Source organism: Grampus griseus (assembly GCF_964374135.1).
Source record: "Grampus griseus genome assembly, chromosome: 8".
Classification (NCBI taxonomy): Eukaryota; Metazoa; Chordata; class Mammalia; order Artiodactyla; family Delphinidae; genus Grampus; species Grampus griseus.
The window spans coordinates 38061996-38076661 of NC_139002.1; the positions used below are offsets into that span (position 1 = coordinate 38061996).

Sequence of the window (14666 nt, forward strand, 5' to 3'; positions counted from 1 at the left end):
ATGTAACCAGTAAGATCCATCCCAGACGCCAGTCTGTGCCTCTTCAGAGTTTGGTTTGTATGATTCATTTGCATACTTTGTGGTTTGTCAGTGAAGTATAAAAATAGAATAAAGTGAAATTGATGTAAAATAATTTTCTTTAATAGAATTATCCAATGAAGAGTAAGTTCATTTTTTTCTTCACAGTTATAGTACATAAAGAAGCTGTGAGAGATAGTGTATAACTTCTACAGACTCATTTTTCCCTTTCAGGTGATTATAATTTAGTGTTTTGCAGATTTCAGAAAAATTCTTTCCTATCTTTCTGTCATCTGACATTCCATGTGAAAACTGACCCATAAACTTGCCAACTTCCAGATCATCATTATAGACAAGGTTTCTGAATTTCCTTTACAGTAATTTCCTGATCAGAGAGAAGGAGAGAAGGGGAGGTAGGTTAGAGTTGCATGGAAAGTTACTGAGCATTTCAAAAATAGTTTGATAAAGAGGGCATGGAAGAAAATGGGGGGAAAAAAAACATGGTTGGGAGAGAGCAAAACTGAATTATGTTTTAGGAATAAAAAATTATACATTTCAATCTGTGTGTTTTTTTCCACCAGTAAGATTTTAATGTGATCAGTACACTTTTCTTGATAGTTAAGAAAAGGATTAAATATTGTATTAGGTGCTAGTAAAGAGCAGATTTTATATAATCTTATCTATTGATATAGCCAGAGCTCTTGAGGCAGGCCAGCATCTAATGCATCTGATAGTAACAGAATGGATAGCCACTTAGTAACGTGACTTTGGTCCAGTATGAGAAAGTGTTTTATGTATTCCAGGGGGTTTCTTCTGGGGGGAATTTCTCTCTTCCTCTCATATCTGAGGGTTATATAACTTTTTCTCTGCTGAAGACAGTTCCATGTGAATGCTGACAAACTTAATGAATCTGTCTGGCTTTGCTGTCTTAGTTTCTCTACTCTCATTTTAGGAAGGTAGGACCCTGGTGTTTCTGAGTTGACCTCTTGTTTTGACCTTAACTCCTTTCTTTGTTTAATCTGCATTTCTTTTTTCGTTACTGACATATCTGAAATGCAGTTCTCTTCAAGTAAAAAGCAGCCTGTATTACTCAATAATTGCTTGTATTTTTTTTTTATAAACCTAGGGTCAAATTTGATCACTTCTTCCAACAAGCTATTTCGTATGCGTCTTTATTTCTCCTACCACAGACTAATCCAGGATTTTGATATTTCTGTCCTAGATTATTATCCTTTCATCTTTATCATATACAGTTTTGTGCACCTTTATGACCATGCCGTTTACCTCTATCAGAAACCTGCAGTGGTTTTCCTTAACATGACTGGTCAAGTTTAAAATCCTTACTCTCCCCACTCCCCCCATATTTTATTATAAACATTTCCAAACACACTATTGAGTTGTATCAATTCTCTGTATATTCAATATTAACCCCTTATCAGATACATGATTTGCAAATATTTTCTCCCATTTGGTAGGTTGTCTTTTTTTGTTGTTGATGGTTTCCTTCGTTGTGCAGAAGCTTTTTAGTTTGATATAGTCCCACTTGTTTATTTTTGCTTTTTTTGCCTTTGCTTTTGGTGTCAAATCCAAAAAATCATTGCCAAGACTGATGTCAAGGAGCTTATCCTTTATATTTTCTTCTAGGAATTTTATGCTTTCAGGTCTTACATTCAAGTCTTTAATTCCTTTTGAGTTGATTCTTGTGTATGGTGTAAGATAGGAGTCTATTTTCACTCTTTTGCATTTGGCTGTCCAGTTTTCCCAGCACTATTTGTTAAAGAGACTGTCCTTTCCCCATTACATATTCGTGACAATTTTGTTGTAAATTAATTGACCATAGATGAGTGGGTTTATTTCTGTGCTCTCTATTCTGTTCCATTGATCTATGTGTATTTTTAATGCCAGCACCACCCTGTTTGACTACTATAGCTTTGTAATATAGTTTGAAATCAGGAAGTATGCCTCCAGCTGTGTTCTTTCTCAAGATTTCTTTGGCTATTCAAGATCTTTTGTGGTTTCATACAAATTTTAGTGTTTTTTTTTTGTATTTCTGTTGAAAAATGCCAGTGGAATTTTGATAGGGATTGCTTTGAACTTTCTATGTTTTTAGTGTTAAAATTTACCTCTTTTTATATTGTGTATTCATGAAGAAATTATACTGACTCTAGTTATTTTTAATAGTCTTTTCCTTTAAACTATATAATGTTGAAAGTTATGTGGTCAACACACCATCCTGTTACAGAATTAGAATTTTCTGAACCTCGCTGTATATTTACCTTTATCAGTGAATTGTATATTTTCATGTTGCTATTAGTGTCTTTTCATTTCAGCTTGAAGAATTCCTTTCAGCATTTTTTGTAAGGTAGATCTAGTGGTGATAATTTTATATGGCTGATCTAGCTTTTATTCATCTGGAAATGTCTTCATTTCTGAAGGATACCTTTGTTGGATAGAGTATTCTTAGCTGGCAATTTTTTCCTTTCAGCACTTTGAATATATCATTCATTCCACTCTCTCCTGGCCTGAAAGGTTTCTGCTCAGAAATCTGCTGATAGCCTAATGGGGGTTCCTTTGTAGTTTACAATCTTTATCTTACGGCTCTTAGGATTTTCTCTTTGTCTTTGATTTTTTTTTTTTTTTTTTTTTTTTTGCGGTATGCGGCCCTCTCACTGTTGTGACCCCTCCTGTTGTGGAGCACAGGCTCCAGATGTGCAGGCTCAGCAGCCATGGCTCACGGGCCCAGCCGCTCTGCGGCATGTGGGATCTTCCCGGACCGGGGCACGAACCCGTGTCCCCTGCATCAACAGGCGGACTCTCAACCACTGCGCCACCAGGGGAAGCCCTGTCTTTGATTTTTGACAGTTTGAGTATAATGTGTCTTGGAGAAAATAATTTTGAATTGAAACAATGGGGGATCTATTAGCTTTATGAACTTCAGTGTCCAACGTTCTCCCCAGGTTTGGGAAGTTTAGAGCCATTATTTTTTTTTAATAAGCTTTATTCCCCCTTTCTTTTCTCTTCTCCTTCTGGAACTCCAATGATTCTGCTATTGATTCTTTTGATAGTGTTCCATAGGTCATGTAGGCCCTCTTTATTCTTTTTCATTCTTTCTTTTTTGTTCTCCTCTGACTGGGTTATTTCAAAGTTCCTATCCTCTAACTCATGGATTCTTATCTTCTGACTGTTCTGTTCTGTTGTTGATGCTTTCTTTTGCATTCTTCATTTCATTCATTGAATTCTCAGCTCCAGAATTCATGTTTGGTTCTTTCAATGATTTCTGTCACTGTTTATTTCTCATTTTGATCATGTATTGTTTTCCAGATTTTGTTAAATTGTCTCTTTATTTTCTTGTAGGTCTTTGAGTTTCCTCAAATGTCTATTTTGAATTCTTTACTGGATAAATCACAGATCTCTGTGTCTTTGCCTTCAGTTACTGGGGGATAATTATGGTCTTTTGGTAATGTCACAGTTCCTTTATTCTTCATGTTCCTTGTAGTTTTACATTGCTGTTTTGGCATTTGAAGTAAGTTGCTTCCTCCAATCTTTACTAGCTGAGAGATACTTTTTGTTGATCCTACTTGTGTTCTGGGGCTTTCTGTGACCTTGTATGGGTACATCAGCTCCACACTTCTTGCTCCCTCTGGTGGCAGAACTGTTAAGCTTGTATGTCTTTAAATCTTACTGTGACCCAGGCTGGCTGTTGATTAATCTCTCTTTCATTTTCCAGAGGGTGGTGCTACAGCTCAAGATTGTGGTTTCTCTCTTTCCCATAGACCCTGGCTTGTTTTCTATGTACACTCCCTGTCTACCTGAGCGTACTCTCACTGTTGTTGCCCTTGGAAATGTGAACAAGGAGCTGGCTGCAGAGTGGGGATGGTCTGGATGTGGCCTTTGGGGAATTGGGAGTTCTGGTGGGTCAGATTAGGGGATCTTTGGATGAAGTTTTTCCAGTGACTCATGGTGGCCTTCCTCCTGGAGTCTAGAATGCAGAGAACCACATCCATTTAATGCCCTCTGGTATTCTTACCTGCCTCTTCCCTGAACTCCTCCCTTCCCCCAGTCACAGAGCTCTTGCTTTAATAATACTCTGAGGCTGTGGGAGAGAGGTGGGTTTCTTTAGCAGTGTCCCCACAGCTGTGTGCTCACTCACTGTTTTCCCTTGTCCCCAGAGGGATTCCAAACCTTTTTCTCCAGGCTGTGCCACCTTGGGGGGAGGGGTGATACTGGCAAAGGTCCTCTTACCCTAATGGGTCCAAACTTGTTATTTTTTTGTTGTTGTTCCCACTGGAGTGCTGGAACTTCTTTAGAAACCTGAACTTCCATAAAGCCTTTCTCATCTGTGGGTATTTGCTCATGTCATTGTTTTCCAGGTACCGCAGTTAAGAGGGGTTGGAGTCAGTTCACAGGCTCCTGCTGGTTCTACAGCCTGTATCAGGTTCTGTCTGCTTTTTACACGATGCAGTGGTGGGGGAGACTCCTTCTAGGTCCCTCGGCATATGGTGCTGGATTCCATAGCTCCCATGGGGACACTTTTGTTCATGGATAGATACCAAATTTTAGATGTTAAAGGACAATGAAAATGAGGGATGCCTTATGCTACCATGGAGCTAGCATCACTTCTCTTGCTGCTTTCTTTAGAATAGTAAGATGCTTGCTATTCTGTAGCTAAGTCTAGAAGTTAGTAGGTCAAGAGTTAGAGAGATATATGGTTACCTTTATGACATGCTGTCTCAAATATTAATCCTGGCGTATTTTAGAGCGGAGGAATAAAGCACCATGTGAATAAGCCATTGTGAGAAGAGACAGTGCAAATTTATGTTGATGCTTCTCTTAAGTGAATAATAAGTATTTCTTATATTTTAACAGCATCTTGCAAATCCCTTTATGATGCAGCTATCTCATTTCATATTCACAAGCCTGTAAGGTGGATATTAATATTATATTATTAATATTAATAATATAAATGATGAAACTAAGACTCAGAGAGGTTAGTATGGTGGCTACTGCCACCAAATGGGTTTTCTTTTCTGTTTTTTGGCTGGAAGGCAGTTAGGATATAAAAAACTTGTCTTCACTGGGTACCACAAATTTCTTACATATAAGTTTTAATCTTCATTCCCCTTTTTCACCTTAATTACTGCCTTGGGTAATTTTTTTCTTTTTTCAAAAGCAGGACATGTGGGTTACATTTTTGTTGACTTGGCATATCTGAGAATGACTTCCACATTAGAGAGGTCACAACATTTTCCTTCAAGAATCTGATAACATTTTCTTATTGTCTTCTAGAATATGGTTTTACAGAGAAACTTGAAGGTAGCCTGATTTTGCTTTTGTATGTAAATTCTTTCTCTTTCTAAACATTTTTGTCTATATTTTCACAGTTTGTCTTTTAATTACAGTTCAAAAATTTTTGCTGAGATACACCCATATATGTCTGTTCACTGATTTTTATGTGGAACATGATAAACTATTTCGATCAGCAAACTTAGAAAATCTTTACTCATTTCAAAAGCATGTTCTTCAATTACATATTGGATTGTTGCTTCTATCCTGTTTTAATTTTTTCCTTTAGGGAATAGAATTCTTTTATTGATTATCATCTTCTCTCATGATTTTTATGTCTGTTCTTTTCTACAAATTATTAGAGGGTTTTTCACGTTTGCCCTGTACATAAATGCTGTCTTCTGAATAATCCATTCAGTTCTTTATTAACTCCAGCACAGATTTTACTTCTGCTGTTACATTTAAATTTTTTTGTAGTAATTCCTTATTTTACCCATTTCTCTTAGTTTCAGTCTCTCCTTTCTATTCCTGTTTCCTAGGGGATAGGCTGGTTTCCTTTTGGGTATGCCATATAGTTTATACATTGTTTCTACTAATGCTTATAGGAATATTTTCAGAGAACTGCTCTTTTTTTGAGCTTCAGGCTGACACTACCTTTTTCTTGTCAAACAATCTTTTTTTAGGCCCGATTTTTTTTTTTCTCTTCTGTTTCATTAAGGATAGATTGGTTCAGAATCAGTATTTGCCAGTAAACAAAGGGTCTGGATTGCCCTTGGCCCTGCTTTGTGTACTTGTTTGAGTTCCTTTCTATATCTTGAGCTCTAAAGTGAGTTGTTCATGTATAACCTCCAGTGTATGCCTATTATTAAAAGTCTGTCATCTGGTGCAGATTTTCCAAACAAAGCTGTCCATCTTGCTTCTCTTCATTGTCTTGCTCTCTGACATTCTAGTCCAAGAATATATGAGAGCCTATGATTCTCAACATGCACTACTTGCATGCGTTTCCCTGTGTCTTTTCTCACTTTGCAAAGCTTTACTTATGAAGATTGTACCTCGTCATACACCTGTGCCTCTGCCAGAACTGCCTTTCTCTCCACACCTGTCTATAACACACATATTTTCTGGGGTTTGCAGCTTCCTTCCGAGTACAGAAATATAGAAAGAGAGGAAATCATGGGGAACAGCACTGTAGTAACTATAAGAAGGTATACCTGTGCAATAGAGAACTAGTGCCCAGCTTTGGAAGTGACATAATCATTGTATTGCCAAATCAAGTGATAGACAGTGGGCAAAGGATAAAGCAGATTCCCTTTATGTGACCTTTCACATGTGTAACCTTGTTTGGTTTTTTCAGTATACTGTGTGTTAGTTATTATCCATATCTTTTGATCTAATTGTTTTCATAATTAGTAGAAATTCTTACCAGATTCTGGCAATCTTGTTAGTCTAAATTTTCACTATTATTATTAATTTTACTATTATTATTTCTATAAATAGGAAATACTTATTAAGTATATATTTTGTGTCAACACTGATGTAAATGCTTTAAGTGTATTAACTCATTTAAGTTATAACAGCCCTTTTGTGGCATACTGTAATTATCACCATTTTATAGGTGGAAAAAATGAGGCATAAAGAAGTTGAACACTTGTCTAAGAGTACTTAGCTAACGTATAGCACAGTCAGGATTTGAAGCCAGGAAGTCTATATATTTGCATAGTGCAGGTTTTTATCCTGTTTTTCTGCATCTTCATGGGCCCGCCCTTTCTCCTTCATTCCCTACTTCTCTCTCTTCCTTTTTTCTTAAGTTTCTTTTATGACTGCATAAAAGACTATATCAGGAACTGGCAATGAGATACCATTCAAAAATATGACATTTTTTGAGTTTTAGAATGTGGAATATTAACAAAGTATGTATGTGTGTATATATTTTAGTTCTTTAGGTATTGCACTAAGGTGACTTTCTGAAATAAATTTTAAAATTTTCAAAAGTATGAATTTGTTTAGATTGCAAATTTATTGAACAGAAGTAATTTGTTCTTTGTAGTTCTTCCTTTATTTGCCTTAGGTGAGCATTGGGCTGTGGCAGTAATGTCTAACCCTTTTGTGTAATCCTCCCTCAGCACCTAACTTAAACTAGGGAATGACTTGACTATCAGTAAGAATTAGATTCATTGCATTAGTGCTGCCAATATGGGCACCACTAGATAGATGGCTATTGAACACTGGAAATGCGGCTGGTCTGGTTGAGATGTGCTAGAAGTATAAAACATACTCTGGATTTTGAAGGCTCAGTATGAATAAAAGAATATAAAATATCTCATTAATACTTAAAAATATTTATTATGTGTTGAAATGACAATAGTTTTGACTTACTAGATTTAATAAAATATGTTATTAAAATCAATTTTTGACTGTTTTTTCTTTTTCTAATGTGACTATAAGACAATTAAAAATTACATATGTGCCTCATGTTATATTTTTATTGGGAGTTCAAAATTGTATAAGTTATGGTACCTCTTCTCTAGGGGTCTAGTACGGAAGAAGACAGGCAATTAGAGTGGTGTGGTAAGTGCCAGATAGGAGCTCACGCATGGCAGACATCTAACTCAGTTTTGACGGCCTGCAGAAGGTGACCTTTAAGGCAGTGGTAATGCCTTGTTTTTTCTCCCTTTTACCTTCTTTTGAGGACTCTTAAGTCTACTTTTTGGATGGAAGGAAATAAAAGTCAAAAGCTATTTAAAAAAAAAATTGAGAATCTTTTTTCTAGTAGTATTTGTTCTCAGTCTAATGAAACAAATTGAGGTTGAAGTAGAAGGCCTGAGTCTGCTCACAGAGACCACTGCTCCGCCCTCCCCCCAGACAGGCTGGGACAACCAAATGGATGGTAGTGCCTCTTGCTAAGTATGGAACACAGATCAATTTTAAATCTGTTGAGTTCAGAGTGTCTGTGAGACATCTAGATGGAGAGGAACATTAAGCAGTTGGATGTATGGAACTAGAGTCCAAGAAAAATCTCAGCTGACAATGTAGATTGAAGTTAGGTAATGTCATAGATAAGGTATGAAATCAACAGGAAGTGAGTAAAGTGAGAAATGGACAAACCTTGAAGAAATAGGGAGGGTTGAGCAAAGGGCATATAAAGGTCATTGAAAAAGAATGGCCAGAGAAGGAAGAGTTTAGCCAGGAGAGTGTACTTTCAAGAAGCAGGCAAGTGCAGATAGTATCACATGTAGCTAGGAGAGGAGATAGAAATAAAGACTGAGAAATATCCATTGTCTTTAATATTGAGGAGGTTATTGGGGAGAAAGCAGGTTCCCTGGAAGGGGTTGGGTTAGGTCGCAAAGCCAGATTGCAGAAGGTTGAGGAATTAATGGGAGGTAAAGGACTGGCGACAGTGAAGGTTATTGTTTAGCAGTGAAAGAGGTGAAAGGGGAGGCTTTTGGCAGTTATCGGGATGTATCTAGCATAGGACAACAATTGCGATATTAGCATACGACAGTTGCGATATTTAGCATATTACAATTGTGATATTTAGCATATGACAGTTGCGCGCCCACGCACTTTTTAGCTATAGGATCTTGAACAAGTTAATTCTGGCCTCTTTCCTCATCTAGGAAATGAGGATGATAATACCTACTCTTACAGGGCTGTTGTAGGAGTCAGTGAGAAAACGTAGTGTTTTGTGTAGTACCTTATACAGAGTAGGCACTCAGTACGTGTTTTGTAGAAAAACAGCAACTTCACATGTTGCACATGCCAGCATTATAGTCTTTATAATTTGATTTAAAGCAGTATATGTGATATAGTTTATAACTTTAAATAAGACCAAGCATACACAGTTGAAATTTGAGTAAAAAATTAGCCTTTGAATAAAAAAATGTTTCTTTTCTTGCTCTCTCCTCCCCTTTCCAATCCAGGTCCTGAGGGAGTCTAACAAATTAGCAGAAATGGAAGAACCACCCTTACTTCCAGGAGAAAATATTAAAGACATGGGTCTGTAATGGTATTTTTTGTTGAATTTCCTCCTCCTTTGTGACTGTACAGACTATTTAGTACTCTGAATGTACAGAGAACAGGCTCACTGCCTAGACACCTCCTGTTTGGTGGACTCATTACTGCCAGCCTTCCCAGCATCCAGTGTGTTCTGTAAGCTTAAGTCTAGACCTGTTGGTTGTGTTTGGATTTGGACTACTGGGAAACATGAAAGTTGAATGATATTCTGCTGCTTTTCTGGTTTGCTTTACTTTCACTGAAAGTAGGTGACTTATTTTAAAAACTGTTGCTGAATTTCGTGAAAGTAAATTTCATTATTTTGAATTACTGCAGTAAGATAGTGGGTTGCATAGATAAAAAAATTGAATTGTCACTTTGTACAAGTAATTTTTCTTAAAGCACATTCTCTCTTTTTGCTTCTTTATTTTTTCCTACTCTGAATAAATTTGTCAGTTTTGGATAAATATATTTCATCGCCATTGCAAAGCAAGCCGTTTGCATGTAGGTGCCTTTCTTTGTCCAGCCTAAATAACTAAGCATTAACTTATTGTATGGACTGGAAACTGGAAACATACTTTTAAGCTATTTTTTGGTCCTCATGCTTTTATTTTGTTCCACTTGCATGGTGATCTACAAAATACCCATAGCTTTTTTAATTTTTAAGATGTTTATTTATTTATTGAAGTATAGTTGATTTACATTATTAGTTTCAGGTATACAACATAGTAATTTGATATTTTTATAGATTGCACAACATGCAAAGTTGTTATAAAATATTGACTATATTCCCTGTGCTGCACATTACATCCTTGTAAATTATTTATTTTATAATTGGTAGTTTATACTTCTTAATCCCCTTTACCTGTTTTGCCCCTTTCCCCACCCCTCTACCCTGTAGTAACCACTAGTTTGTTCTCTGTATCTGTTTCTGTTTTGTTATATTTGTTCCTTTGTTTTTTTAATTCCATGTATACGTAAATGGTATGGTTGTTTGTCTTTCTCTGTCTGACTTACTTCATTAAATATAATACCCTCCAGGTCTATTCATGTTCTTGCAGATGGCAAGATTTCATTCTTTTCTAGGTGTCCATTAACAGAGGAATAGATAAAGAAGATGAGGTATATATAGAACTACCGTGTGACCCAGCAGTTCCACTCCTGGGTGGAAAAAAAAAACCCAAAACACTGATTCAGAAAGATACATGCACCCCAGTGTTCATAGCAGCATTATTTACAGTTTCCAAGATATGGAAGCAACCTAAGTGTTTGTCAATAGATGAATGGATAAAGAAGCTGTGGTGTGTGTGTGTGTGTGTGTGTGTGTGTGTGTGTGTGTGTGTGTGTGTGTGTGTGTGTGTGTGTGTGTGTGTGTGTGTGTGTGTGTATAAAATGGAATATTACTCAGCCATAAAAAGGTGAAATTTTGCCATTTGCAGCAGCATGGATGGACTTGGAGGTCATTATGCTAGGTGAAATAAGTCAAAGAGAGACAAATACTGTATGATATCTCTTATATATAGAATCTAAAGAGTACAACAGACTAGTGAATATAACAAAAAGGAAGCAGACTCACAGATATAGAGAACAAACTAGTGGTCACAGGTGGGGTGAGGGAAGCGGGGAGGGGCAATATAGGCGTAGGAGATTAAGAGGTACAAACTATTAGGTATAAAATAAGCTACAAGGCTATATTGTACAACACAGGGAATATAGCCAGTAATTTAGAACAACTATAATGGAATAAAACCTTTAAAAATTGTGAATCGCCATATGTGCACCTATAGCTTACATAATATGGTACAGAAACTATACTTCAGTTAAAAAAAAAGAAAAGAAAAAATTGTATGCTTGTGTTCGTAAAAGAACTCTAAAGAAATAACGTAAGATGATTGAAAAAAAGATGTGGTATGTTTATATATTTATATATATACAATGGAATATTATTCAGTCATTAAAAGAAAATACTCATAGCTTTTGAGAAATAAAGTAATATATAGGAGAGTACAGTAGATGGTTTTTCAGTCAAAGTAAACACCACCTTTCATTTGATTATCAATCATAATTTTAAAAAGCACTTAAATGCCTGATTTCCCCTGGTCGCATGTTATTTCCTTGTGTAAAAATAAGCAAGCCAAAGGGGACCTATCCCTTAAATGTGTTGTTATTGCCTGACGTACATTTAGTTCCTTCACACTTAGCATTTCTCTCTTCTTTCTTTTAATTCTTAATTGAATACCTCCACATTCCTTTTTCCCCCCCTACTCACCTCAGGTATCCTAAGCTTGTTCTGCTGAGCTACCTACTAAGTTAGGTGTTATGTGTTATTACCACTGGATATTATATAATAACAGTAGTTATCACTATTAAGTGCTTACTGTCTCATTAAATCATCCTCACAGTGATCTTCTGAGGAAGATATTAATCCCATTTTGTAGATGAAGAAACTAAGGCATAGGGAGACTACCTAGCTAGTAAAGTTATAGCTAGCATTGAGACAATTTTTTTTCCCTCTTCTGAGCCTAAAGCATATGCTATTTCCACTATGATAAATGACCTTATGAAAGATTTTCAAGTTACCACTCAATCTCTTCTGTTGTCTTCCTTTCCTTTAGATAGCAACACTCCAGTTAGGACTTCATCCTTGGCTCATTTCCCTTTGCTCTCCTATTTGCTCTTTTTAGTTGATCATATCTAAATTAGTAGCTTTACCTACCATGTATTTACTGATGACTCCAAAATTTGTTACTTCTAGTGTGAACCTCTGTCTTAATACATATAAAACAAATGCCTGTGTCTTAGACACATGCCCTTGGATATTCTGTAGATGTCCCTTATGCTCAGCATCTCCAAAACTGTCATCACCTTTATCTCTAAATTTACTCCTTTTCTTTCTTTTTTTTTTTTTTTGCGGTACGTGGGCCTCTCACTGTTGCAGCCTCTCCCGTTGCAGAGCACAGGCTCCGGACGCGCAGGCTCAGCGGCCATGGCTCACGGGCCCAGCCGCTCTGCGGCATGTGGGATCTTCCCAGACCTGGGTACGAACCCATGTCCCCTGCATCGGCAGGCGGACTCTCAACCACTGGGCCACCAGGGAAGCCCCATCGGCTGCTCTTTTTTTCTGAACTCTGACATTCAATCAGTTACCAGATCCAGAGGAGGAATCTCTAGAAATTTCTTGAATGATATCTTTTTCTTTCATTTTCATGAGCCCTTGGTATAATATTTATGTACATTGAATTTCAGGTACCTATGAGAAACTTGTAGGAGTTTGGGAGAGAGAGCAGGGCTGGAAGTACATATTTTGAAATCATCAGAATATGGATATTAGTTGAAAATGAAAGGAGGAAGATAACCCAGAGAGTTATGGAGTAAAAAGAGGACCAAGAACATAGCTTTGGTAAATGGTAGAAGAGGAACTAGGGAGGGAAATTGAGAAGGAATGAACAGAATGTGATATATAAATTAGAGAGATCCAGACTATATACTTACCTTGTCCAAATAGTTACCTTCTTCTGTATTTTAGTTTAGGTTCTTCTCTGCATTGAGTGCTGTATCAACATCTCTACCCATTAAAAGGATACCAACCACTGGGGCACAACTCACATGGCTGTGTTCCTTGAGCCTTCTCCGATCCCATAACTTAATGGACTTTCCTTCTTTGTATTACTTAGAGTATGTTTTTGTGCCTCTCTTTCTGCACAGATTGCATGCTCTCATATATTACATTTATTTGTATATATTTTGCATCCTTATAGATATGTATTCTCAAAGTCATTTTGGTCTGCCTCATGGAAACTATTATTGATTCTTTGTGAGCTCAGGGAAAATTTGAGAGGACTGGTAAACCTAAGCTCTTTTGGTACCACTAGGCAGTATCAGTATTGCGAAATTTAGAGGAATAACTAATATATTAAATAAAATATTCTGATTCAAAGTCATCTGTATAGACTTGATTATTCTTCAAAAAATTAAATGTAATACAAAGGATAAGGCTGGTAACCTTGAGTGTATTACTTCATATAGAAAAGACATTCTTAGTTGGTCTAATGTAAATCTGCAGTTTAGACATTTTTTAAAAGAGTAGTGTTAGGAACATCAACAGAATGCTTTAACAGTAGCAGCAACAGTCTCAGGATATTGTGGCCTGCGCACATCAGCAGTAGAGGTGGCCCCAGACGGCAGTATTTCACCCTTTAACACAGGAGACAGACTGTGCTACTTGAGTGGCTTAGCTTTGCATGATGTGGTGGAAGGAAATTTGAATTTGCAGTCATAGGAATTGCATTCAAGTCCTAATCTTAGCAGTTACTGGTTCTGAAACTTTAGATAATTTGTTTTACTTCTCTGAGCCCTGGTATTCTCATCTAAAAATTGTAGGTAATTAGAGGTTTTATATTTAAAGGTTGTTTTGAAGGTTAAGGGAGGTACTCAGGTAAAAAGTACTTTATAAATTCTGAAGTGCTAGGCTGTCAGTGCTGGTTGTTACTGTTGTCATTCACTCTGGTTAAGATTCCTGATCACAGTCTCTCTTCTACTTGGTACAAACTCTGCTAGGCATAAATTCTCTCTTCAGAGTGACTTAGCTGCCACCAGCCTGAGGAAAAAGGATAAAAGGGACAGAGCAAAGCCAAGCCTAATGATGATAATAGTAACATAGCTATAAACCCTTGGATTGGCCAAAAAGTTCATTGGGTTGTAAGTAATTTTCATCAAGAACTTTATTGAATAACGTATTCATTAACCAAACGAACTTTTTGGCCAACCCGATATCTAGTAGAGTACTTTTAATTTTGGAAGCACTTTCATGTATATTATTTCATGATTTTAGAATAAAGGAAGTTGTAACAAAAACTTTGGGCTGGGACTAAGAGGGACATATCCTGTAGTAGAATATAGAATAATAAGACTGATTTTCTTGTGTGAGTGAAGAAAATTGGCTCTGGAAAAAATCAAGAAACATCTTTAGTAACATTGAATAAAGCTTTCCCAGTTGAGACAAAAATTCATAAGGGAAAGAAAATGTCTGCAAGGCAAGCTTATGTATCTTTCTATAATGATTGGTTTATTTAATTTTAATAGCTTCCCTCTAAATGAAGCATTGGAAATGCATTGGAAACAATGAGTCAAATAATTTAGCTCATACTTGAACATTCCCAAGGGAGCTATTTTGAAGGTTAGAAATGTTCGTTGGAAGATCAGTCTCATTTCAAATTCCATACAAAGCGGTCAGTCCTTCAAAGTGAGGAATAGAAAGCAAAGTCAAGGAAGTTGCAATACCTTATTAAACATATTTCATGTTCCTAAGTTTTCCCAGAAGTCCCTTGAAAGGTTCTTAGAAATTTTTTGCTCCTAATTGTGACTTAGTTTCT

The 14666-nt window shown here is 36.6% G+C and overlaps 1 protein-coding gene across 1 annotated transcript in view; it reads left to right on the forward strand.

The window, feature by feature from the left end:
* Positions 1–14666, forward strand: part of MTMR2 (myotubularin related protein 2) — a 108344-nt gene that overhangs the window by 52449 nt on the left and 41229 nt on the right. Inside the window, exon 3 of the mRNA XM_082659928.1 lies at positions 9222–9297. Within this exon, the coding sequence (XP_082516054.1) occupies positions 9222–9297 (76 nt within the window). The remainder of the gene's footprint in view (positions 1–9221; positions 9298–14666) is intronic.